The 25,030-nt window shown below is 48.9% G+C and overlaps 1 protein-coding gene across 1 annotated transcript in view; it reads right to left on the bottom strand.

Moving 5' to 3' along the window:
* Positions 1 to 4,554: 4,554 nt before the first annotated feature.
* The window catches only part of KCTD16 (potassium channel tetramerization domain containing 16), a 78,972-nt gene continuing 58,496 nt past the window's right edge, over positions 4,555 to 25,030 (bottom strand). The window contains exon 2 of the mRNA XM_050905468.1: positions 4,555 to 5,006. Within this exon, the coding sequence (XP_050761425.1) occupies positions 4,555 to 5,006 (452 nt within the window). The remainder of the gene's footprint in view (positions 5,007 to 25,030) is intronic.

The raw sequence follows: 25,030 nt of genomic DNA, 5'->3' as shown, positions 1-25,030 counted from the left end.
TACAGCTTAATGGCTTTCTCTCATCCTCACTGACGAAAGTGCCCATTTTTCTTGAGAAAAGGTGTTTTAGCAGAGTCTCAGTTCCACTGAAGTCAATGTAAGTTTTCAAATTAGTTTCAACAGAACTTATATTTGGTCGTTGTTATGCATGGAAAGTAGCTCAAAGTCCAGCTTGCTCCTCAGATGTTTCAGAAAGAATAAAGTACTCTGTTAACTGAGTTTCATTTTGGCTTGCTACTGATAAGTGACCAAAAATGTCCTAGGGACAGACACAGGTTCTCTCACTGAAACAAGGTAGAATTGAGCTGAATATTTTTAGAGCTCAAAACCCAGCTACCTTTTAGACAATCTGTTATTCCAGTTTCATTTTCCCCCGCTGCATCGCGTCCGTCTCCCTTCTTTCCCTCCTTGCCTCCTTTCAGCGGGTGAGCAGAGAGGGGCCGCAGCCCACCACCCCTGCGCAGCCCCCGGGAAGAGCCCAGGGGGGAGGAAGGCGCCCGGCGTGCTGAGCACCGATCGCATTTCCCTGCTTCTGCCGAGCTGACGGTTTGGTTTGAGGCACCGTTTTGATACCCACCTATTGCAGGGATTTCTCCTGCACCTTCTAACAGTGAGCGGGGCTGCGCCATGCAGCCGGGGGAGAACAACCTCGCCGAAAAGGCATAAGTATATGCCTTTCATCCCAAAGTGCATGTATATACCTAGCTAGCTATATATATGTATAGGTACTTGTATATATGTATATGTATGTATGCATGACATTATTTTTGGGAAGAGGTCTTCTAGAGTTAATATGTCACCCTTCTGTGATAAGAAAAATCCCCGTCCCAGTGCCCATACGGGGGGCACACCACCAGCACGAGAAGGTTCGGTCACTCTTTCCTGACCCGCTGCCGCCCGCACACGAACTACGGGGCCGTCGTGGAGCGGCATTTTTAATTACCCTGGCGCCTGTCCCTACCTGGCCATGGTTTCTCCACACCATCGCGCTGCGTCCCCATCCTCTGCCCGCCCCCAGCCCCAGCGGCAGAGCCAGCTGCGGGGCTCGCGCTGGCAGGGTCCTGTGCCCGGCGGTGGCCCTGTGGCCACCCGACGGTGGCAGAACAAGGTGCCCGAAGCGTGGCTCTTGGGTGGGGCGCGGTTTCTGCCGTGGGGTATCGGTGGTCCAGAGAAAAGCAGTGAGGCAAGGAGGGAGAGAAGGGGACCTTTGAGCAGCAGTGAACGGATGCCGCGCAGCATCCAGCATTGAGGCTCACCCCCATCGGGGAGGGGCGGACGGCTCCCCACCATTGCCCAGGGGCTCCTCTACTGCAGAGCCCATTGCACCTAGAGCCTGCCAGTCGGTCTTAACAGCACAAAGCCTCGAAGCGCAGCCCCCCAACTCCCTTTTATACCGAACCACCCTGTAAAACAATTGCAACGTGAAGTTAGACCAGAACTGGCTCCCTGCAGTAACGCAGCAGAAAGTGTTACGAACACACACACACACGAGTGTGCACCCACACGCCTGGGCACCTGCTCTCCTCCCGCTCCATCCTAAATGGCAATAAGCATCGTGTTTCCTAGCAGGTTTGGCCTGCCTGTGATTACACAAGTTTAAGACCTTTATTTCTGTAGCACTGGAGAGTAATAACCATTTCATCTAAAACTGAAGACATGAAGGCCACATAAATCAAGCCCATTCGGGCGCGTTTCATTTGGTCTAATTTTTCCACAGTTATTAATCATCGTGCAATCCTGTGCACCCTGAACGTCAGTCTGGGAACACACACACACACACATACACACCCCCCCAGCGCCTGTTCTTCCACTCTGTCGCATGTATTTTATAGCCCAAATATTTGTGATATTAAAAAGAGACAGGGAATGATCTGGAGTGGTGGGAAGGACAAGGTTTTAGCTGCAGTCTGCTGCCGAGGAAGAGGGGTGATCCATCCCAAACTGCATACTCAGCTGGAAATCCCGAGGAGGAGCCCTATCTGTTCCCCAGTTTTGTTTGCTCAGTGCTGGAGCCGGGGGGCAAGATGCAGGAAATGTTGAGTAGGAAAAGAAAAATGTTATAAACTAACCAACAAATAACTAAGAGGAGCCAAATCTGTGGATCTTGTGCAAAACATTGATTTCCATGTGAAAACGTGCCTTTTGAGCAGGTAAGTGGAGGGCTGCACAACTACCTTGCCTGAACTCGAGTGTGAGTGAATGTCTTAAAACCTGAATTGGTTCTAGCGCCTGATCCCAAGAAGTGCTGAGTTCTCTCACTGAGCCCAGCATTTCCCAGGTCAGACCCTCCGTTTCACAATCCTCACTCTGCCTTACCGACACTGCATGTTACCGTAAGAAATAGCACCCTTCTCATGTGTAAAACCTCAGCAGAGATGATGCCAAGCTGCCACATCCAAGCCCTGCTCTCCAAAGACTGGGAAATGTATTGCTGGGAGGGTTTCCCCCCCTCCCTACAGCCAGCTCATGCTTACGGATCACTCTGGACAAGTATTGCTTCCTTTTTTTGCTGGTAAAATTTGCGTCCTCACCAATAAACACCTGCACAACGTCTGCAGCTGAGCGATGGGTATGAACCTCTGCCTGTGTGCTCGTGCAGACCTTATGGTTCTTCTGGCAAAACAAAAATGTCACAGCCAGGTGTGTGGGCGCCATGGAGCCCTGCAAGCACGAAGATACCACCTTCCTGAAACTGCATGAAGATCAACAGAAGTAATCTGTGCATACTTGACATCATCTCCCATAACAGCCTCTGAAATTTAAGAGGGGGGAAGCCCTGGAACCTGCAGGACACTAAATAAGTCAGAATCAAAATGCTTTGTGTTACCAGCACTATCACTTCTCATATTTTTATATATATATATAAAATCTCCTTCTTCCTGTGCCTTTAGAAAATGAATAATTTATCTCAAATACTCTAGCTGGTTTGTTCCCAGCTATGGCCAAAATAGATTAGCTGGAGCAATTCATTTTTCCGTCACTCTCCGTGGCTCGCCCGCCCTGGCAGCCCGAGCTCACCCCTGAGCCGGGCCCCCCCCGACGCTTATCTGCTCCAGGTTTTGCTGACCCTATGCCTTTGACCGCTTGCTAACACCCGGTTCCTGGGTGCTCTCTGTTCCTTGCTGCTGTGCTCATGCATTACCCGGCAATGACAGCCTGTTGCACCCCACAAGACCGACCCGTTCCCCTTCCCCAAGCTCCCATGCCCCGCGGGGCTGTGGGCTGCGGGACCCCCGCTCCGATCAGCGCAGGACCGGCCTTTCTCACGGCTCCCCGGCCGGCGTGCGGTGGGTAACATGCCACAGTTTGCTGGCTAACGTCCCGCCACCGGCTGCGGACGGGACTGACACCGAGACGGGCGTCTGCGGGAGGGAATATGGGTGCCTCCTTCTGGGGTTTGCATTTTCTTTTGAAACGCACATGGCTGGAACAGCCCTGCTCCCGTCCTCTAGCAATCGATCCCCCGCCAGTCAAAGCCCTAAACGTGGCTTCTTAGACGGATAATTTCTTGTGTTTGCTTCTGTGCCGGACAGGACCCAGCACTTGCTCTGGGTGCAAACACTCCTGGCACACGCGCCTGGCAAGCCTGCAGAAATCAGCCATCCTCACCAGCACGGCCACTCTGCCGGCCACCGCACTCGACCCCGGAAGAATTCCTACAGCTTTCCAACTGGGATCATCACGCATGTAGCCCACTGGCACCGGAGAGCCTTGAGAAACACGACACGAGGCGTGGGGAGGACACAGAGGGAACAAGATCATCAAAACCAAATGGAATATTTTGCTGACGGCAACAAAGACCCACGCACTGGTCCCTGGTCTCCGCTGAAACGCATTTACAGTGTCTCAGAGGAGGGGGGGAGGGAGGGAGGGAGCAGGGGAGAGAGACGGTGAGATGGGTTTTCTACTGTTCAACCCTCAGAGACCTGAAGAAGAAACAGAACATCCACAGACTGCTAAAAAATGCTCTTTTCTGAGAAAGTGCAGTTATAAGGAGAGAGCCAGAAAATTTTTAAGCAATATATATTGATATATATATACATATATATATACACAGAGATATATATACACACATATATATATGCACATATATATATACACATGCTTAAGGTAAACTGTCATGGCATAGCTTGTTTCTTTGAGCTGTGTACGTCCCTCCAAACAAACGCACTACAAGGAGAACGCAGAAGGCATGCAGTCCACAGACACCCCCGGACACTGCCTGCTCACGTGCCACGTTCCCACCGGCATCAGCAGCATCCGCACATGAGCATCTCCTGTTGTCGGTATGGTTGTGCCCTTAAGGTATTCAGCTTGTGTAAGACTCAGAGTTTACAAATAAAAGCATTTGTCATTGTGCTTCCACGACTGGAAAAATATCGTTACCCTATGACTATAAATGTTAAGGTGAAATAGGAGAATTAGGCAGTACTATAGAGATGGATTTTTTTTTTTTTGGTGACCTAACAAATAATTATTATCGGGAATTATTTTCATATCACTTAGAATCTTGCTCTAACGGTAATAAGGTCGTGTGCTCTCCCCACCCTGAGCCTATAGGTGGTACTTCCGCAGCAGTTCGGATTGCCAGGGATGTTTCCTTTCTGGAAACCTGTCTGGGATTTTGATTTTGAGGAAATCCTGGATACATTTTTCTAGCTCCTCCTCAATGGAAAGCTTCTCCTTCACTGCTTTTTTCTTGCTGGAGTTGGACTCCCGGGAGCTGGAGGTGAGAGTCCGGAGCAGGTCGCTCTTCCTCCGGATCTCGGACTGCTGCAGCAGCTGCACCGGCCCCTTCTTGGCCGGCCGGTCCAGAGTCTGTATGTTGGGCTGGCGGGTGACGGGGCCGCAGATGACGGTCTCCTGGGGGGAGCTGGCCTCCGACTGGCTGTCGCAGCTCGACGTCGACAGCTCGTTGCACGACGTGCCGCTCTCGCCCTCCTTGTCGCCTTTGCCGTTCTTGCAGCAGCAGTCGCAGTGGGACGAGGACCACCGGGAGGGCTCACCTGCAAGAGGAACAGAGAGCGCCCCGGGGTTACCGACAGCTCCAAACCCCCCGCCCGCATCCAGAAACAGGCTGCTCACCCACCGCCGGGCTCGCTGCTGCCTACCGAGACCCACGGGAGCAGGGAGGGACGCAGCCACCCGGCACGGCAGGAAACCTCTCGGGGAGCTTTCCTGAACGTCACCGCAAACTGTCAGCAAAACCTCCGCCCGGTCTCGAGGAGGGGCTGATTTCCATTAGCGTCGGAGCTCCTTCCTCTGCTCCGCTTGCACGCGTTGCTCAGGTCCCCTGCGGGTCCCCTGAGACATCCAGCGCACGTCTGAAAGTTTTCTGAGATCCTCAGTGAGAAACAGTCACGCGAGGATCCAGTCAGGTGTTTAACCAGCGCGAGCAACCATCGCTTCAGGAACCCTAATTGCTTTTCAGGCTTGTAACGATTTGCTACTACCTCCACCCACCAACCCAAGGCCAAACCCTGAGCAGATCACATGGGGCTTTTTCTCCCTTAAGAGAAAATCCTGATGAAGTCCACAGAAATTTTGCCTGAGGAAAGACAGAGGAAAAAACAGAATAAGGACTTCACATTTTGTCATTTCCGATCCATTCCTCAAAGTTTTACCTGTACGTGGGGTTCCTTTGAAGCCAATAAACTCATAGGTGTGAATAGAGGTTACAGGGCCAAGGCCAACGTTACTAGTTCAAAACAGACAAACAAATGACGAATTTTCGGCTGCCAGAGGAAGGCAGCACCCGGGAGGCAGGACATGGCAAAGCCTGCTGCCCCTTCCCATCCCAGCTACCATCTCCACAAAACACAACAGGTCCAACAGCTCATGTTGGCACTGGGTTTGCGCTTAATAAAGGCAAGTCTGGACAGGAGGGAATAAAACCTATTCACATAGGAAGGGTCTGTCTGTGCTGGTGTGTGAAGAAGTCAGGCTGTACCTGAGGTGGCTGCAGGGACCGACAGGTCTCACCTGGGAATGCCAGGCTGCTTAAATCCCATCGAACGCTCCTAGCCTCATCATTCTTCTGCCTTTAAAAGGACAGTATCAAATATGCTGTTAAATCCAACCTATCCTGTTTTTTCCCTGTTTGCCATGTTCAGGTTAAAACCAAAGACCCGGGGATTCTGCAATGATCTTCTTCGCACAATTACACACAACTGCAGAGTCCTACCCCTCATTAGCAACCGCACATAACGAACCAGCGCAGGCAAACGCCCTGCCACGGGCTCTGCCCCAGAACAGACCAGCGTAAGCAACGTGGCACAGGCTGGCGGCTCTCCCGTACAGCGGGGATGAACTTCCAGCCCCACTGCAGGGGCAGGCACCATCACCACTCCACGGAGGTGTTACGGCTGCTCCATGGCATTTCCCTGCAGACCCATGGCATTTCCCTGCAGCCCAACGCATTTCCTGCAGCCCCATGGCATTTCCTGCAGCCCCATGGCAAGCTGGCTCGCAGCAAACACCCTGCAGTGAGAAACACGCCGGGGCCAGGCTCAGAGCTGCCCCACCAGTGGGTTTGTCAGCAGACAGGCTATACCAGACTCGCTCCCTCCGTCTCCTCCCAGCACGACACGTGCTGCCAGCCAGTGTGGTCCCATCAGAGGGAGCAGCACTGCGTGGGATCATTGCTGGCACTCTGCAGCATGAGGTGCTGCAGCAAATTAAACGTGAGAGGTGAACAGCAGAGGAATATGTACAAAAAGGAAAATGCACAGATCCTGGGTACAGGCAGCTTGCCCTGATCTTGTGCCGGATCTTACAGGTGAAATCCTGGCAGTCACAGAGAAATTCAGCGTTATGGGTTTCGGTCCAGCGCCCAGCATGCGGCAAGCAAGCGGGGGGCTGCGGGAGGCACGCCAGCACGGGCAGTCCTCGCCAGCAGCAGCAGCAGCAGCAGCAGCAGTGAGCCCAGGGAGCCAGCATCCACGTGTGACACCACCACGGCACGCGCAGACATGCGGCCCTGGAAATCACAGGTTTTCCCAGTGGCATGAAACAAAACAAAATAAACCAAGATGCTCCTCATGTCTAAACAAAACGTTCAGACAATACAGCTCTCACTGCTCAGAAAAATGTTCATTATTATTCTAGTCTGTAATCATCACAGTCTTTATACTTTCATTTGATTAAATATGACTATTTGTTCTTTTTTAAAGTAAGAAATCAAACAGTACTCAGGTGACCATTGGCTATATATGCCAATAAACATCTCTCCCGCAACAAAAAGGGTATATACAGCCTGTTATAAAATTCAGAACTGGGTATCAGAAGGTGCCTGGCTTCCCCAGCCCCCAGGGAACAGCGTTTGGGAAATTGTCTTTTCCATTATTGACAGCTATAGCACCCCTATTTTCTCCAGACCTCTTTTCTTCTCTGAGGCTCAATAGCCCAGCCAGCTTTGGCTGTAAGGCGGTGCCACCAGAGCCGCCAGCCTCCGTGCCGGTGGGCATCCCTCGCCCGGCGTCCCCCTGCCCACCCGGGCCCTGACCCCTGCGGACAACTCGCGTCACTTCAGAGGTAGGCTCCCCGTGCGTGAGGGCTCGGCCATGCACAGAACAGAGGCTTTTGGGACACACAGTCCTTCGTTTGCATAACCCATCGGTGATGGAAAACCTGAATAGTACTTAATTTATTTCTTGATTCATGTAGCACATGGCTTGATTTTTTTTTTTTTTTCTGCTGGAGACCTGCCCAAACGCAGTAATCCGTGACAAAGGGGAAGAGCTGGCATTGATAACAACTGTTCCCTGACCGAACAACTGCAATAATCATGGATTTAAATGTCATTTGGAAGCATCCATCTTCCCACTAAAATGTAATTATCATTTCCAACTCATGCAGACTGGTAACATCATCCAGACCAAGGAAAGCATAATTTAGCTTTGCAACTTTGGACCAGCAATACAGCCCCTGGTCTCACCCGTGAAAAGGAACCGGGGGCCCCGTAGCCAGTGTTGCACCCCGGTGCTTATGGCATTTCTTACAGCGGTGCGAGGGCAGGAGAAGGGAATGGGGAGGGGGAACGGTCAGGGCAGAGCTGCGGCGCTGGCCCAGCGGGTTTTGCAGCCGTGGCAGGCAAGGCGTGGTGCTGGGATCGCGGTCGTGCCGGCAGCTCCTGCGTGGCTGCGGGGAGAGCGGCGGCGGGGGGGTGAGGCCGATGGGGAATCGCTTCCTCACGCCAGGGTCCAAGGTGACCGTTCGCTGCCACCGGTCCAGAACCAGGTCCCCATCAAAAAAAATGGGGCAAAAAAAGTAAAAAAAGGAAAATGTTGCTGCCAATTGCAAACCCCCAAGCCGTGGGAGCAGACGCTGGAGGAAGGGGGTTGGCAAGCTCATGGCAGCAGACTGTTTAAAAGCTGCGCCGCTGATAGTCGCTGCCCTGCTTTCCCATTTCTCCATCTTTTTCGCAACCATGAACACAATGCATATAATTTACAGAAACAGGTGGAAAAAACAAAGTCAGGAAGCTCCTCCTCATCTCTTCCTTCCTCTTCCTTGTCAATGATGAAGGAGTCTTTCAGTCTGAGAGCTGTGTGGCTAAATTTAATTTATAGACTTGCTTCAAGACCTGTTCTGTATCTTGTCTGAAAAAACGTCAATAATGGCTAAATTGAAATTTTTTATAATTTGCTCGGCTTTGACAAAGGCATTAGGTATTGAGCCTTTGTAAAACCCTGATCACATGTGCTCCTCAAAAACACATCCATGAGCTGTATTGATTTGCAGCTCCTTACTGCAGTTGACATTACAGCTCGGTGAGGGTTTTCCTGCGCTGCAGCCACTGACTGCTCCCTGCCAGGGACTGCTCCGGAGCCTCTGCCCTTCCTAAACACAGAACGATTTATTCCAGCAAGCAACCGCCAGCGCTTGAAAGGCAAAAATTAATCAGGTGGAAAGGAACCGGTGAGGGTGTTTCTGGCCGGCCCCGTGGAAACACAGAGATGCGGGGAGGGGAGTGCCTCCTTCACGGCTCTCCTGGCCGGCGGGAGGGCAGCTCCTGCTCTGCTTTTCAGTGTTTGCTCTGCACTCGCCTGTAATCACTTTTTCTCTTCTCACCTGTAAAGTCAGTCATTTTCCCCATGCTGCTTGTGTGCGTTTAAGGACGACAGTGAATCCTAACGGAGGAAATACGTTTGCTGAGCACCACTGCTGCCACCAGCTCTTTCACGACCTGTTTTCCCTCCTCTGGACACCAGGCTGCCTCCCCGTCACGGCCCGGGAGGACAGCGGGGCCAAGCTCCCGGCAGGCAGCGCTGGGCATGCTCGCCCGCTCCTACGCCAGGATGATGCGTTCCCGCTGCCTTTGCGGCTTCCACACCCCACGCTGAACCGAATGAAGTCTTAAAAATGGTGAAAAATGAGTTGAGAGGGAAAAGGTTACTGCTCAGGCCAGTTCCCATTAGCGCACCGTGCAACCTCCTACATCCTGCCGCTGGCTCTGAGCATGGCAGTTTTTGGTGCCTCCCTAACAGTTTCTAAGCAAATTCATAGGGACATTCAGCTAAAGCCCAGCCACATCCCATAGCAGCGGGACAGCCCATGAAACCCAAATCAAAGGGCTGCGCTCACCCAGCCACGGAACAAAACTCCAACACGCGCCTCAAGTGCCCAAACAGCCCGGACACCGAACATCAGACCCCACATATCAGACCCCAAATATCAGACCCCTGCGGTGGCACAGGACATTGCTACAATCACCTAATGAAACTTTGCAAACCTGAGCTAACGTTCGGCACACGCTTAGGTCGCAGACACCTCCTCACCACTGTAACTTCACAGCTATGGGGAAGAAGAAGGGGCCCAGCCCCCCGTGCCCCCGCCGGAGGGGCCGGACCCCGCTCGGGGATGGCTGCACGGGCAGGGGGACCCCCAGCTGCCATCAGGCACATCTAGAGTATATACTTCATTACCACAAAACAAGCCTTTTATAAGAAGTTAATTAAGACCTAATAGATGCTAATTTCACTTAATGAATATTCACCAACGATGGGCATACCGCGGGTGAGCCGGGAGACAGAAATTCATCTATTCATGAGGCAGAACAGCAAAAACCAGGCAAGATCTGCATGCTGGAAACAGCCGCAGGGTTTGGAGAGGTTCTCTGGGCAGAGACCTCCCGCCAGCACTGGTGTTCAGCGAGCTGGGCTGGGCTGGCTCACTGGGACCGGGGCTCAGCAGGAGAGCGGGTGCCCAGCCGCGGATGCTCTGGGTGCGCAGAGCATCTCTGCAGCGGATGCAGGCAGAGATCTCCAAACACCCCCGGGGAAAAGCGAGAGCCCGGCTCAGCAGCTGCTGCAGCAGCAGGCAGAGCTAAAACCAGCGACCTCCTTTTAGCAACCTGAACAACCGCTCCGCTCCACAGAAAAAGAAGGGGCAAAGGCGAACAGATTTCTTTTTGATAAACGCATTTTTGACACCTTGAAATGGTGAGGAAGTCTGTATGCACAGCTAAAGACGCTCTCAAAGACCATCCGGCCAGTCTGGCTTCCAGCCTTCCTAACACCCCTGCCCTTGCTGGCCTCAGCCCAGCGTCACGCAGCCAGAACCCCAGTGGGTGTGTGGGCAGTGGGCATCGCCAGACGTGTACTTTTACTTTTAGCTACAAAATGAGCTTAAGTTTTATGCTGAAAAGACCTTGATATAATCATTACAAGAACAACATATCAGGCTAGCCAGAGCAGTACATTAAGAAAATCTAAAGAGAGAGGGGAACACTATGGAGAAAATTGAATTGCCCTTTAGCATTTAATGAAGTAGAGGAAAAAAATAATTTTCATTAGGCTATCTTCAGATACCAGAGGAAGAAAAAAAAGAAAGGCTCCAGTATTAAGCAATAATACATGAAAAATACATCTGTGCCAACCAGGATCAAAGTAATTACCATGCTAGGAAGTTGGCTCTGTTAGTTAAAACAGTACTGTAAAATTATCTGATCTCAAGTCAAGCAAGCTGAGCTCCACTTTGTTGCAGGTGCACAGCGCAAAGTGCGGGCATAGCTGTCTAATTTACTGCTTTGCAAACTCCCTTTGCCTAATTTTGACTCAGTCAGGCACGGGCTGTGGAAAGCTCTGTTCCCCGCGCGCTTTGACAAACAACTCCAGACATCGGCTCAGTGAAATGGCTTCTGCCGCCTCCTCGGGAGCCAGAGGATGCCAGGGTGTTCCAGAGGCAGGCTTGCCAAAACACACTGAACAGCCTCAGCCTAAAGCCAGCTATCGGTCACATGGATTCGCCAGCTAAGTGAACTTGCTGAAGGATAGACTCATTCTGCCCATAGAGTTTCACAGACTAGGGGTTAAGGAAATACAACAACAAAATTCTAACAAGGAAAGGAATTTGGAGATTCTAGACACATCATACAAGATCTAATTTTATCATTTTAACTAACTAAACTACTCTTTGTATTACATCAATTAGTTGACATCAAAGCGAGGGAAAACGATCAGTCAGTCTGACAGAGAGGGGTGGACGAGACTCGGGAATCACAGATAATTGCGTTGCACGGTTGCAATGCAGCCTGTTAGAAATAAAATCCTCAACACTCTCATTAGGAAGGAAAAAGCCCTTTGGGAATCGAGAAGATGGGTAGCAGGTTTCGGAGCTGCACTGCCGCCCGCACGGCACACTCACTGCTGAGCTGGTCAAAGGCAAGAAGGCACTGGTGTGTGTTAGCAGGTGAGCCAGGTCGTCGCTGCATGGCCAGGTCACTTGGCAAAGAGGGATGCAAAAGAGCTCAGGATTTAGAGAAAAAAATTTCACTGCTGTTTGCCTCAGACTGATTTTCTTTTTCCCCCCTAGAAATGTTAAACCAAAACACTTCAGTCACCCCCTACCAAAGGAAAATAATACATCATTTGGCTATTTAAAAAAAAGTCACTTTTAAAAGATGTTTTGGAGCATGGAAGCGGGGATGGGAGGCAAAGCACTGCTGATTCAAGGCTGTGCCACGTGTCACCTCCACGTAAATCCCTCCATATCTGGGCATAATTAGAAGCTGCTGACAATTCTCAGGTTGCATCAGAAAATGATTCTGTCTTACATTGTAATGAAATGAGCAGAGCAGTGCACTTCACACCTTCCATGCGTGCACATTACAGATTATTGTGCTGGATACAACGAGTTTTCAACAGCGAGAACCGTGCGGGGTCAAGGCAACCGCCGGCAAAAGCAGCGTTCAAACTGCAAACCCTCCTGGTGATCTCAGCCTGTGCGGGAGCAGGATCGGCCACGGGTTTAGGCTCGGGGCTACAGCAACTTCTCTAGACTGGGAGCACGGTCTTTGATAGCCATACATGCTGTGGAGCAACCACACGTAAAAGGAAATCAATAAAGCACTACTGAAAAAATGCAGATTGCTGCTAACTAAAAGCAATGGCTGCAAACTGAATTGAAATCAATTAGAAAATAAGAACTATCACAGCCATTAAAAAGAAGAGCTGAGGCAAGTCATTCATCCCCATGCCAGGACACCATTGGTGCTCTTCAAGTGTTTTTCCCAGCATTTTCCAGATCACTTTTAAACTATTTCCAGATCACTTTTTAAACTATTCACTTCTTGGAATGTGATTTTGGGGGAGAAGTTAGTAACTTTCATCCTGGAGTCCCCACGCCAACACCCTCGCAAGGCTGCTGCCGGCTACGCCGGGGCTCGCAGCACCTGGTCCGGGCTGGGCCGTCTCGGCAGGACATCCCTCCGCCACGGGTGGAAGGCATGCTCACAAGTACAGGAGAGGATGCACAGCCCTCAGAGACGAACCCGCGCTCCCTCCTGCTCCGCACCAGGACTGCTCCGACTTGCCAAACAGCGCTGCTGCCTCGGCTGCACACTGCCACGTAACGCGTGGATGGGTACGGTGTCTGATGCAGGAGTATCTCTGAGTTAGAGAACAGTTAGCTCTCTTACTAGATCCCATATCAAAAGCAAAAACGTACATACCTAGAAGGCCAGGAAAGACATAAACCCTACAAGCTGGGCCACTCCCTTGCACTGCATATCAGAAGCCTTTTTGTTAGAGAGAAAACTGCTGCCAGGGTCAATTTATTCTTTTGGGCGCCATTTTGTCATGCAATAAACATTTTCGCTGGAGTCCCAGGGATAGTCTAAGCGCCACAGGTGGGAGATTTCATTGAGTTTGGGTCTGGGTCAGCAGAGAACCTTTATTCACCATGGGAAGCCATCAGCTTTTGGTGTGCAGGGGACGTGCATCTCGCGGGCTCATGGGGATTTGCACAGTTCCCAGCAGTGTGAAACTGCCTGGCTGCATTGCTGCGCGCAGGACGGGTCTCCTCATCCCGGTTTTGGGTGCTGTCAGGGTGACAGACAGAGCTGATAAGAAAAAAAGAAATATTTCTCTGTGTTTTGCAGTGAGAGGGAAGCACCTGCAGCAGCATCAACCCACCCAGGACCCACGGCTGAGCAAGGATGGGTGCTGAGCCCCAAGATCGGCCACCTTTCTGGCGGCAAACCGAACATCGCACTGATTTAACCACAGAATTCATTAATTAATGTCTAAATGCTTTGAGATTCTTAGATAAAAGGGGCTAATTAATTCTGGCCTGGCTTTCCTGCTTTTCTCCCTGATCTCAGCACATTTCTCTCCCAGTGCCCTAATTATAATTATTATTATTAGAAGCTTCTGAAGAAGCAGCAAAGCCTCTGATGTATAATTGACACACAAACCATCAGCCATCCAGTTTTTCTCTTCTCCTCTCCCTCTTTCACAACAAACACGCTGCAAGCAGGGAATGGGAAATTCCCGCGAAGAGGGACGGCTGGTGTGCAGAAAACCGGGGAGGAGAGAGAAGTTATGATATAAAATAAAATAAGCACAGTACCTTCAAACCAAAATCAACGAAGAGTTTTTATTGTGAGAAATGGCATATAGACTCCAACACTAGCTGTCATTAAGTCCATCTCAGTTATGACAGTGTTTGAATTTTGTAGTGCTAAGCCTGGGATAAATAGCCCAACGGAGACAGACCCGGGTTTCGTGGGGCAGCGCTTCCCCCTCCTCCCTGTCCCTCTGCAAACCCCCCAGCCAGCGGCGAAGCTCTGACTGCGGGGGGTTCGCAGAAGCACTTTGTCTAAAACTGCCCCAAACCCCGCTGCTGCGGCAGGCTGCGACATCTCCCCCTCCTCGACTTCTAGGAACGTCGAGAAGTAGGTTTTTGCATTAGTTCACCCAGAAAAAGGCTAACAGAAAATTTAATACTATTCAAATTGAAATGCTATCCATAAGTCACTTCCAACCAAGTGCTGTTTTACCATGTAGCTGCATCCACTTCTGGGACTGGCACCAGGCGCAGCCTCTGCCTGTCCCAGGTGATTACCCCCAGATTTAATCCGGCTAACAAATTATCCAGCTGCGGCACTGGAAAGAAATCGTCACCCCTTGCTCCCCAAGTCCGCCTGGAAACACAGAGGGAGCACAATCACATGTGTGAAACCTCTGACAGATCCCAGGAGAAAGGGTTGAACGCTTCTTAGGCAATTTTTCACTGATAAACACTGTTGTCTTGAAAATGAGCGTGGTGATTTTGATGACATTTGCACCGGGAAAGTGCTCAGCTAGATCACTTCAACACCTCCTTTCATTTTGACATCTATATTATAATATTAATTTTAATATCACACTACATATAGTTAATTTTCTGTTATAATGCTTCAGACTTATAAAAATGCAATGTTGTGATATTTCAGAATGAAAATTACAATTACTTTTCTACAAGAAACTTTAAAAATTTGATTTTTTTTTTCCCCTACTGAATTTGGAATGAAAATACATGTTGATGTGTGAGAACATGCAATGGGATGGAGACTGCTTTCTCATGCAGCTCTGACCTTACAGGCAGAAGAGCTCATTGTTCTCAGAATTATATTCCTTTTATTCAGCTTCTACAGTTTTCACAGCCCTTTTTCCTGAGGTTTGGGGGTTGTTTTGGTTTTGGGTTTTTTGGGGGGTTGTTTTTTCCCAGGGGAAGAGGGATGGTTGAGCCTGTCTTACAAAATAATGAATGGCAAGTTTGTTGCTACAGAGACGGCGATAGCAATGAATTACTAATCAAAAGGCACGAGTGCGTTTTCTTGCTCCGAAAAAGTCACCTCACCAGCAGCACGACGGCGCGGCTGCCAGTGCCAGCCGAGCAATCGCCCCGGGGCCGGGCACGGCCGGGCGCTGTCCCGCGGGAGGGAGGGAGGCACGCTGCTGGGTAATTTGCCCACTTGGACTGCGCAGCCCCATCGGCCGCCGCCGCCGCAGCGATGCTGCGCCCGGGGACCGGCATCGCACCAGCCCCAGGAGCGTCTTTTGCCAGACACGGCTGGGAATGGGCAATGTCTTCAGGCAGGGCACAGAGGTTATGCGCCATATGCTTTGTGAGGCAGGCAGAGGTATTTTCAGTGCCCAGACATCCATTGTGTCTGCGTGTGTGGGCTGTACCAACCTTTCCGTCTGTGATCATCCTAATTTGAGCCATTTTCCTATCCTATTGTTCTCAATCCAATCTTGTCCGCTTATGTTGTCCTTTCACCTTTTATCCTTCTTACTGCTTCTTCTGCTTTAGGGTTTTGTTGTCGGTTTTGGTTATTTATTTCTATTTCACATTCCTTTTCTTCTTCCTTGTCCCCATGACCCTGACCTCTCAACCATTCTCGGTTTCTGCCACTTCTTCCACACTTTATCTCTTCTGCTGGGGCTATTTGCAGCAACTGATCCCCATTTGAGCAGTAATTAACAACACTGCCCAGGTAGCCAGGACCATCGGCAGGTTCAGAACAGGGTAGCCCCCACCCTGAGCCAGGCAGCCTCGGGGGCCACCCCCCAGCCAGCTCCCCATCACCTCCATCCCATTGGGGTCCCATCACCTGAGTGCTTGAGGGGCCCGGTGCCCTCACCTCCACACTCACCTTTGTTTCCAACCTTGTGAAGCAAGTATTCTCCTTTCAACACCAAAAAAATGAAGTGTTGAAGCTTTTAAAAATATCACACATTACTCATATGGTAAATAAAAAATTGATTGCCTCTAGGTCTGAAGATAAGGTAATGTCGGTAAAGTGACAATTTGATTTAGATCGCTCATTCATGCATGCACAACACCTCAAACAGGTTTTGCATCCATGCATGAATTAAAGGTGTTGTGATTGATGAGAGACCAAGGTCTAATTGGTGTTTTAATAAATACATTCTGACTTGGTAATCGAGCTAGATTTATCAGCAGAAAATGCCCCTGTCTAAATAAAATTACGAAGGTAAAGCTTAGGAACAATGACAAATGCCATGCAAGTAATTGGTTCTGGGATCAGTGTTGGCAGCAGGATGGACATGCAGTAGATTTATTTGCATTTAGGATCAAGTATCTTCAGTAAAATTTCAGCAAGCAAACAAAACCAGGGAAGGACTTGACAGTAACGTTATTGGTTTGAACTCTCCCATATGTTCAAAGACAGCAGCGAAGGGGGAGGAAGGGAATCGGTGGAGGCAACGGCTGCTGCCAGGCACAGTTAGTAAGCTAATACAATTTTTTACCCTTCTGGGAGCGGCTGCGGACACCTGGGTGCTGCTGTGGCCAGGACTTGAGCTGCTCTCCGCAGATACCTGGTTCCTTCCTAGTCCATTGTACTAATTTAAATTTTCTATTTTAAAGTTTTTGCCATTTAAATTTTCTGAAGTTGCCAACCCAGTGTAAAAACCAGAATTGTTCGCCCATGGTCTCTCTGTCTGGGGAGGTCTACGGTTCATTCAAGAGAACTTCAGCCAGTCCCTAGCCAGTACATACACTTTTATTAGGAGTCTCCCAGCACTTTGTCATTCTACCAGCACTCCTGCAATCTTTCCTAAAACACTCATTTCTGGAAATGTACTTCTGTAAGAGTATCAAATTTGTTTGAAAATAAAAATAAGCTCCCCAAATGGTGGAGAAAATATGAGACCTGGTATTAAAATACCAGAAGGCATATTAAATGAGCCAAAATATTTATATATGGATCTTTCTCAAAGTAATTTGTGATGAAGCTAAAATTCTGAGTGGAAAGAGAAGCACAAAGTGTGAGCAGCAGTATGGTAAGAAACAGAAAGCGTTTAGAGAAATTGGTCAACCGTGGCCATTGACGTTGTTAGACCATTTCTGAAAGTTGTGATGTAGCCCAAGTCATACAGGCTCCTCCTTCCGCTTCATAACAAAAGCCTTTTTACCAGAGGAAAACCGCTTCCCTGGTCAATGTACTCCTTTGGGCATCACTTTGCTGTGCAAGAAACATTTTTGACTCTGCCCAGAGTCCCCTGTGCTGGCCTGCCTGGAGACACAGCCTGTCCCTGGGCTACTCAGCACTTGTCTAAACCAGCAAACAGGTCCTGGGAAGACCCTTCAGCTTCAGGCGTCTCCCACCTAGGCAAAGAGACGGTGGTGGAGGCCGCCCCCGCTGCAGGAGCAGCCTGCCCTTACCAGCCGTCAGCATCCTTCCTGGGGAACGTGGTGGCTGCACCACTCTGCACCCTCCGATCAGGAAAACACACGGTGAAGACTCAGCCCAGAGAGTGACTCCATGCAGCCTTCTCGGCAGGCTCTGATGAAGCCCGTGCAGCTTTTAAACGGAGGTTGGAGAGTGGCAGGAGACCCTGCGGTTCAGTACGCGCGACCCTCAAGTGAGTTATTCCCGTGTTCAGGAAAACTCTGTTGTTTCTTACTATGAAGATGCGTGGTGATACCTCAGCAAATGTCCGCAGCATTAATTCAGGTCATCTGTCAACTTTTAATTGTTTCTGATTATGGTGTCTTCAATTCAATCCTTTTTTTAAACCTCTTTATCAGCCTAACCATAGCTGTCTGCTTAACTAAATCCTTCTCTTGTTGCCCTGTAGAAATCATTCAGGCTCGCACAACCCAGTTTTATCTGCCTTTCTACCTTTCCGTTCTCATCCACTAAGGAAAATCTTTGGCCAGACCGAAGCAGGAGCATAGCTGAGCAATACTCTCTCAATTATCACCTGTATTTTTCATTGACAGTTCAGCAAGCATTTAGCCTGAAGAAGAAAAGTAAAATGAATAGCCTGGTTTGCAGGAAGAGCTGAAGAGGTCTGGCTGTTCAGCATTTCCAATGTAAGAAGTAATTCAAGGAGTAATTCAGTGCTGCTGGCTTCCTTGCTTTGTACTCCCCTTTCCAAATACTGTGATTAGAAACAATATTCGCCCATCAGGGCTGTGGCATTTAAGTATATCTTCCTCTGGGAAAACTACATTGATATGAAAAACTGACGCAGAAGTTTTCTTCTGCCAATAGTGTTTGCTCTTTCTGTCCTTCTGTCAAACGTCTCTAGCTCGGTTAAGTTTGGTGCAGAGAGAATTAATAGCTGCCACTACCAGCATCTTCCTTCTTCAAGTCCAGCCTTGACCCCTCAAATTTAAGACTTCTCTGTATCTTTTTTGATTTATTATTGCTGTATTAATACCTTATCTTAATACAATCTTTCCTTTTGCCTTCTGTTACTTTAAATTTATGCTCAAGAACTTGAAAGTGAAGTTTGACTGAATGAAGCCAGCCTGGGTTAAAGAGCGAGGGCTTTCCTTGTCTCCTCTGAACAATCCCCTGGAGTTAACCACGGCACGAGCTGAGACCTGCACTGCCTTTCTGTTAGCAAAAGACATGAAACCCTCTGGTAGGACATTAAATCGACCAGCCAGAAACCAGGGCAGTAATGCAGGCAGATCGTGGATTGAACCCCCACAGTTGTTTTGCACTCACGTATTCCTGATGTTTATTAAGAAAGAAATTCCAATAATCCATTAATTAAAACACAGGTAAAACCAAATTAGTCTGACTAATCAGAAAACACGCACCCTCCCAGTGCCCTGATTTTAGAATTGCCTGCATGAGCATCACTGCAGGCTCCTCAGCAGCTAAAGCAAAGAAATTCAGAACTAGATGAGTGTCAACAAAGCATTAACGCCTAAATGCAAAGCCGGGGCAGTGTCTCCAGTGTGGCTACGCCACCCTCGGCACCGAGCTGGGGCGGAGCCCACCCCAACGCTTTTTATCCGTGACTGCACGCAGCTCTGATCTAGTATGAAAGACCTTGAGATACGTGCATACATATATATATATATATATTTGCATACATATATGTAAAAAACACAGTTTACATTCAAACTTGAGCCCTGTTTTGGACACCTGTTTTAATTAGCAAAGCCAAAGTGCGTATTGGTCCTGCTTCTTGAAGATACAAATTGCTGACAGATGGTTATGGTAATATGGGAGCCACAAGTTTGGAATTTTTGAAAATTAGAACTCATGAACTCAAAAATGCTCTGGAGATATGAAGCTATCATGTCAGCCTATGTTGTTCCAATTAATTGCAATCAATTGCTAATTGAGAGCTATTTTAAGACTTGTCATTACTCTGAACATAATGTAGAATAATTTGTGTGCTCCCCTTTATGCCCACCACAAATTACATCGGTGCAAAGAAATCTCAGAAAACAGCGTAAAAAAGAGTAACAGGAGCCTGATCCCTGATTTTCTTCTGCCTCTTTGGCAGGTACAATAAAATTAGGAGGTGTAGATTCAGAAAACGTAAGAGACAAGGACTGAGACAAGGAATCTCAGTCACTTGTTGGGGCTCCACCTCTAAAACTTTTCAAAATGGCAGCTCTGATATTACTGAGTAAATACATTTGCTTACTCCCTGGATTTTCAGACAGTACAAATGTCTCATTTCTTGCAACTAATGTCTTCAAAGAACATTGCACCTCAAATCCAAGCACTTGTATAGGACCTGGCAGCCTCCCGAGCTGCCAAGACGAAGGCAGTGCCCGCCTCGGTGCAAGGCGGGGAGGCAGCCGGGCGCTTCGCAGCAGGGATGCAGGCAGAAGGGGAGAGGCGCGCCCATCGCCCCGGAGAGGCACGGGCTTCCTCCCCTTCTCCATGCCCAGCACAAGAAGGCACAGTTCTGGGCAACCGCCATAGGCAACAAACGCGTTATTAACCAGTTAGTGATTTCCGAATGTAAAGATGAAACAAAGCCTGGGAGCTGGAAGACGCTCGGGTTTAATGATGGCAGCGGGAGAGATGCACCTACAAGTAAGTGCACGAGGCTCCAGAGCTGAAACCGAGACGCACAAAGGAGTGTGCTCCCAGCAGCCCTGTCCAAAGCCACCGCCTTCAAATCTACACTCACGCTTCATATGTTAATATGTTCGTATTTTAAAAACAAGTGCATATGCTCATGGGGAAAGGCAGCACCGTTTGGAATTGGTTTACTGGGCAACACAGTGGCTTGGTTTGTGTCTTTAGCTTGACTGGCTTTACAACAAAGGCCCCCAAATCCTGACAGAGTTATTTTGACATAAAAATCAAATGACCTAAATAACTGCACAGCGTTCAGCAACAGGCTGGATGCTTACTGTAAAAGCTGGTGGAGCAGGCAAATCCAACAGAGATATAACTCTCGGAGGCAAGAGGCATTTATAAGTAAGACCAGTGTGTTCAAAGACAGCAAGTCTGTCACTCAACATCTACATTCAGACACGCACCAGCTTGACAAGCTATTTCATGATGTCAAGTAGAAAAATCCTCAGGCAAAGGGATAACTAATTCCTAAATGAGGAGTTTCTGCTAACAGTGCTGGTTTCAGCCAACCAGTAAGATTTTTTTTTAATCAATCTACAGTTCTGCTGTCTTTTCATTGCATTTTATTATGCTTATAGCTGGAGCAAACTCAGCTCTCCTTTTAAAAGACCCGAGTTAAACTTTTTTCACCTGATTATTTAATCACATACTCTCTTCCCTTTCATTTTCCACCTGGTCCTCACATATAAATACGTACTTTATATAAATACACATATCCTTGGATCCTGTCAGTGGCTTCTGTGGACAATTATGCTTGCCATCACTACATGGATAAGTTCCCCCCCTTTCACCTCTCATTTGTTCCGTTCTTGCAGTCTCTCTGTTGCTCCAGTTTCTTCTCTCTCACCTTTTACTCTTAGTATCAAGTGATTTGCTATTCTTGGACTATCCTCCCATTGCCTCTTTGTCACTACCCTAGTGCTGTTCCCAAAAGTTACCCTTTCCATGAACTGTTTACAGGGGCTCCTCGGTCAGATCTCCCCCTGGGCTCTGCAGTCCAGTTTTCCTTTTCCTTGGGGCTACTGGCTTCTTGTCTCTTTTCTTTACTAGTCCTTTTCCTTCACTTTACACATATGCAGCATGGGAGTGCATGATGCCATAAATTAATAATTAAGCTGTAATAATAGGCAGTGAACTGTTATAACTCACAACTGAAATGACTCAGTTGAAAAAGGGGGGTAGGGGGAGATATTTTGAATTTAAAACCAAGGTTGCTAAAGGTTAGTTAATACAGCCATGCTGCTCATCCTTGAAGATCCAGGATGGCTGAACACCCTCCCCGGGAGGAGGGGAGCAGCCACTGGCTCCTGCCCTCTCCTGGGAGAGCTGCAGACTGCTGCAGTGAGCCCATCTCCCATCCCCAAGGAGGGGGCTCCAGGGCTCCCCCCTTTTCCTCGTACACCCGCCCACCGTGCCGGCAAAACTCAACGCCGTGTTGGACGCCATGCAACGGGCAGGAGATGGAGGAAACCAGCTCTTCAATGCTTGCTCCTGCAGGTCTGCCGGTGGTACCCGTGTGCCCGGAGGGGAGCTGCTACCGTTCGGACAGGCTGAAGCCGCCTGTTAGGCACCGGTGAGCATCATCACCTGCACAGGCAATGGAGACGGCTGCAGGAGCTGCATAGAGTTATCAACCTACAATGAGTTTATTAGCGGCATTTCTTTTCTGCCTGGTTTAGCCCCATTTGCCGGCATTCCCCCCCGAGCCTGGATGGCACTGGCAGAGCCGAGAGGAACAGCTGCTTTCTGGATGGTGAACAGTGACGTGATGTATGTCGTTATTACGGAGTGAGATGAACCATGGCTCGTGCACCTGGACCAGGCGGCCACGAGAGGGTACGGGACCAGCTAAGCAGCCAGGAATGGTTCTCCTACTGAGAGATCCGACTGAAAAAGTTGCTTATTGAAAACAATTACTTGGGAAATCACTTTCTTCTTCCCTGCTTAAAGCCATTACTAATCTCCTAATTACCGTGATACGGTTTTCTTCTTATCCTGGACTTGTTTTAAACAATCTAACGTCCTTCACTTATCATTTAGTGTTGCACAAAATGGCCACGCGTACCCCACGCAGGGACACCAGCTGCACAGCCAGGAGCTGCCCGGTGGCTGCGGCACCTCCCGACCAAACAGGCTGCGCGTTGGGTGGTTTTCACCCATTGACGCAAGGCACCATTCCTCCATCGTAAGGATGCATCCCTGAATGAAGCCGCAAATTCACTTCCCTAGTTAACAGGAATTAACGTTGCAACAGAAGCGCGGTTGACTGCAGTACCTGGCCAGCGGTGTTTGCAGTGCATTCCCTACTTATTTATTACTTAGGATCACAGAAAACTCTTTGGGGTATTTCACTCTGACAACGGGCACGAATAAATAACTCACGTTCTTTGCTGTAGCAGCGCATTTTCAATAGCGTTGAACCAAGCCTCATTTTTCATAAAGGGCTTCTTAAGAACGACATTGTGTGGCACTGGCACTCCAGGCGATGGATCGCCTGTGCTGGGCAGCGGGTCCCAGCCGGGGAGCCGTGCCACAGGGAGCGGCATGGGTGGTGGTGGCTCATCGCCCGCCCCAAGCTTGTCCTGCTGCTCAGCCCCGCGCCGCCGGATCCTGCTCCCCACCAGCACAGTTCAGCTGCGTCGAGGTAAACACTGCTGCCTCAAAGAAAATCAGAAAGTGAGGGGCTGCTAGATAAGGGAGCAGCCCTGCAGGGCTGCGGTTTATGAATCATTTGGAGCATGACAAAGGCAGCTGCTGCCAGAACAGGGGAGGGAAGTCCGAACCTGCAGCCAGGGGCACGGATGGTACCGGAGCTCTGCATCGGGGCTGCTGCATTTCTGGGAGTATCAGATATCCCTTTCCATAGGGGCAGGTGCTTGTTTTTTATGAGCTATTGAAGACACTCTCTCTGGAAGTTTTCATTTTTTTTTCCTGTCTGAACCTCATAAAATAGCCTTCTGCTCTATAGAGATAAATTTGGTTTATGTGAGAGAAACATTCCCAGCCACAGTGGGCTTTGCCTTAAATCCTGTATCTTGCTGTTTAATGTTGCTGTGGCTTAGCTTGGTTTATTTTCTCTCCTCTAAGTGGTGAATTGAACTTTAAGAAATGAATGGTTTGGTTTATCAGTTTTAGCATCTAGACCAAAGCACTTTTGCATCAAATAAATGCATGCCGTGGAAGACCCTCCGGATACTGCTTTAAAAAATCCAGCAGTTTATTCCAAACATTTTTAGCACCAGCTTCAAGACCAATTAAGTTACCTATGCCTGGGCAATCCCAAAGGCTCCGAGATCACAAGCTTTTCTCTTCCGTGAAGTGGAGGGCCTCGAGGGGGGCGAGGGGAGTGCTGAGCCGCAGCAGCAGCCTGGCAGGGACAGCAAACACCGCAGCTGGGCTCGTCTCCCATCGCAAGGCAGGTCTCTGTGTTGGTCACTCTGAAGCGCTCTAGCACACAGCGTTAGCATGAACGAAACACCCGACTATTTCTATTTTTGCAATGGGTAAAAAATAAATGTAGAAACCAAACAAAGCCTAATCTGCCCCATCAATTCTGACTTCAAGGAAGGCACTGTGCAGAAGGGGACATGGCCTTCAGACTAGTAATTCCAGAAAATGAATCAGTAACATTTGTGAACCTGCTCCGTGGGAGTAAATCCAAGTGAAATCTGGAGTGAGTGACGTTTAGAGTCGGAAGACTAAACCAAACACAGCACCCATGCCTGGTGATGGAGGGGATGCGCTGGAACACAGCGAACCAGAGAAATCTCTTACTGGAAAGCGAGGGGGAGATGGGCACAAAGAGAGGCAGGCGGGGACGTGGCACCCTTTGCTGTCCGCAGCCGCGGGAGCCACCCGACACATCCTGAGGCAGTGACACCGCTCGGTACTAAACACGGGCAGCTGCACACATATCCTGGGAGAGGTTTTTCTACCAGGTTCTGTAGGGTTTTTCCCTAACGGGTCTAGAAGATAATTTGATTTTTTCAAGGTGGGCACACTGGGTTGGATCAGTTTGGGGAAACTAAACTGGTTTTGGTTAACTAATATATAGCTCTGCCCTGCATTTATAGAAGAAGAAAATGCTTTTTTTTTTTTCTTCTCCTGCCAAATCTAACAGATTATTAGATATTCTCTTCCATATATTTCTACAGGAGGATGCAAAAAGTCTTTAGAGATGTTAGTGGTTCCTATTAAACTCTGTAGGGTTTTAGTGTCATTTATAGAGACTCTACTGGTATAAGTATTATTAAATTTCATATAATTTCTCCATAAGAATGCAGAAAATCTCAACAATTATGAGTCCAGTTCCTCTGTGGATGAAAAACACATTCACAGGAAATCTCAGAGCATTACAGAGGTATTCAAATCGGAAGGATTTTTCTACATACTGTAACATGGAAATGCGTCAAACATGGAAAAATTGGACTAACGGTCCTTTGACCTAGAAGAAATGCTGAAAATTTAAGTAAGCTCTCAGCTATGCAAAGGTCTGATCCTAATCCCTCTGGAAATAACGTGAGCATTTCCACTGTCTGAAAAAGACTTCAAAAGAGCACACCAGCTGCAGCTGCAGCATCACGGTGTACTTTGGTACTCTTTACCTTATAGATGCTTTGTTTCTTTAGAAGTCACTACATCTCACAGCTATCCAAAAGCTAATAAGGCAGATTGTGAAGGCTGGCTCCATCTAAAGAAATCTTCAGAGGAAAAAAAAATATATATACAGAGTTAATTTCAGGATTGGTATGTCAGGCTTCCCAGGCCAGTTTAGTAATTACTCCTCAACATAGCACCTAGTAGGTTGGTGATGGAGCAGGAGCAGGTCATGAGTAGTAGCAACCTGGCTACGGCCGCTTGGGTAACAGGTCTGTTTGCACAATGTGACCGTCA

Source organism: Gymnogyps californianus, chromosome 14 (genome assembly GCF_018139145.2).
Source record: "Gymnogyps californianus isolate 813 chromosome 14, ASM1813914v2, whole genome shotgun sequence".
NCBI classification, from domain to species: domain Eukaryota; kingdom Metazoa; phylum Chordata; class Aves; order Accipitriformes; family Cathartidae; genus Gymnogyps; species Gymnogyps californianus.
Note: the sequence above shows the minus strand (reverse complement) of the source record. Positions and strands in the feature narration are given on the sequence as shown.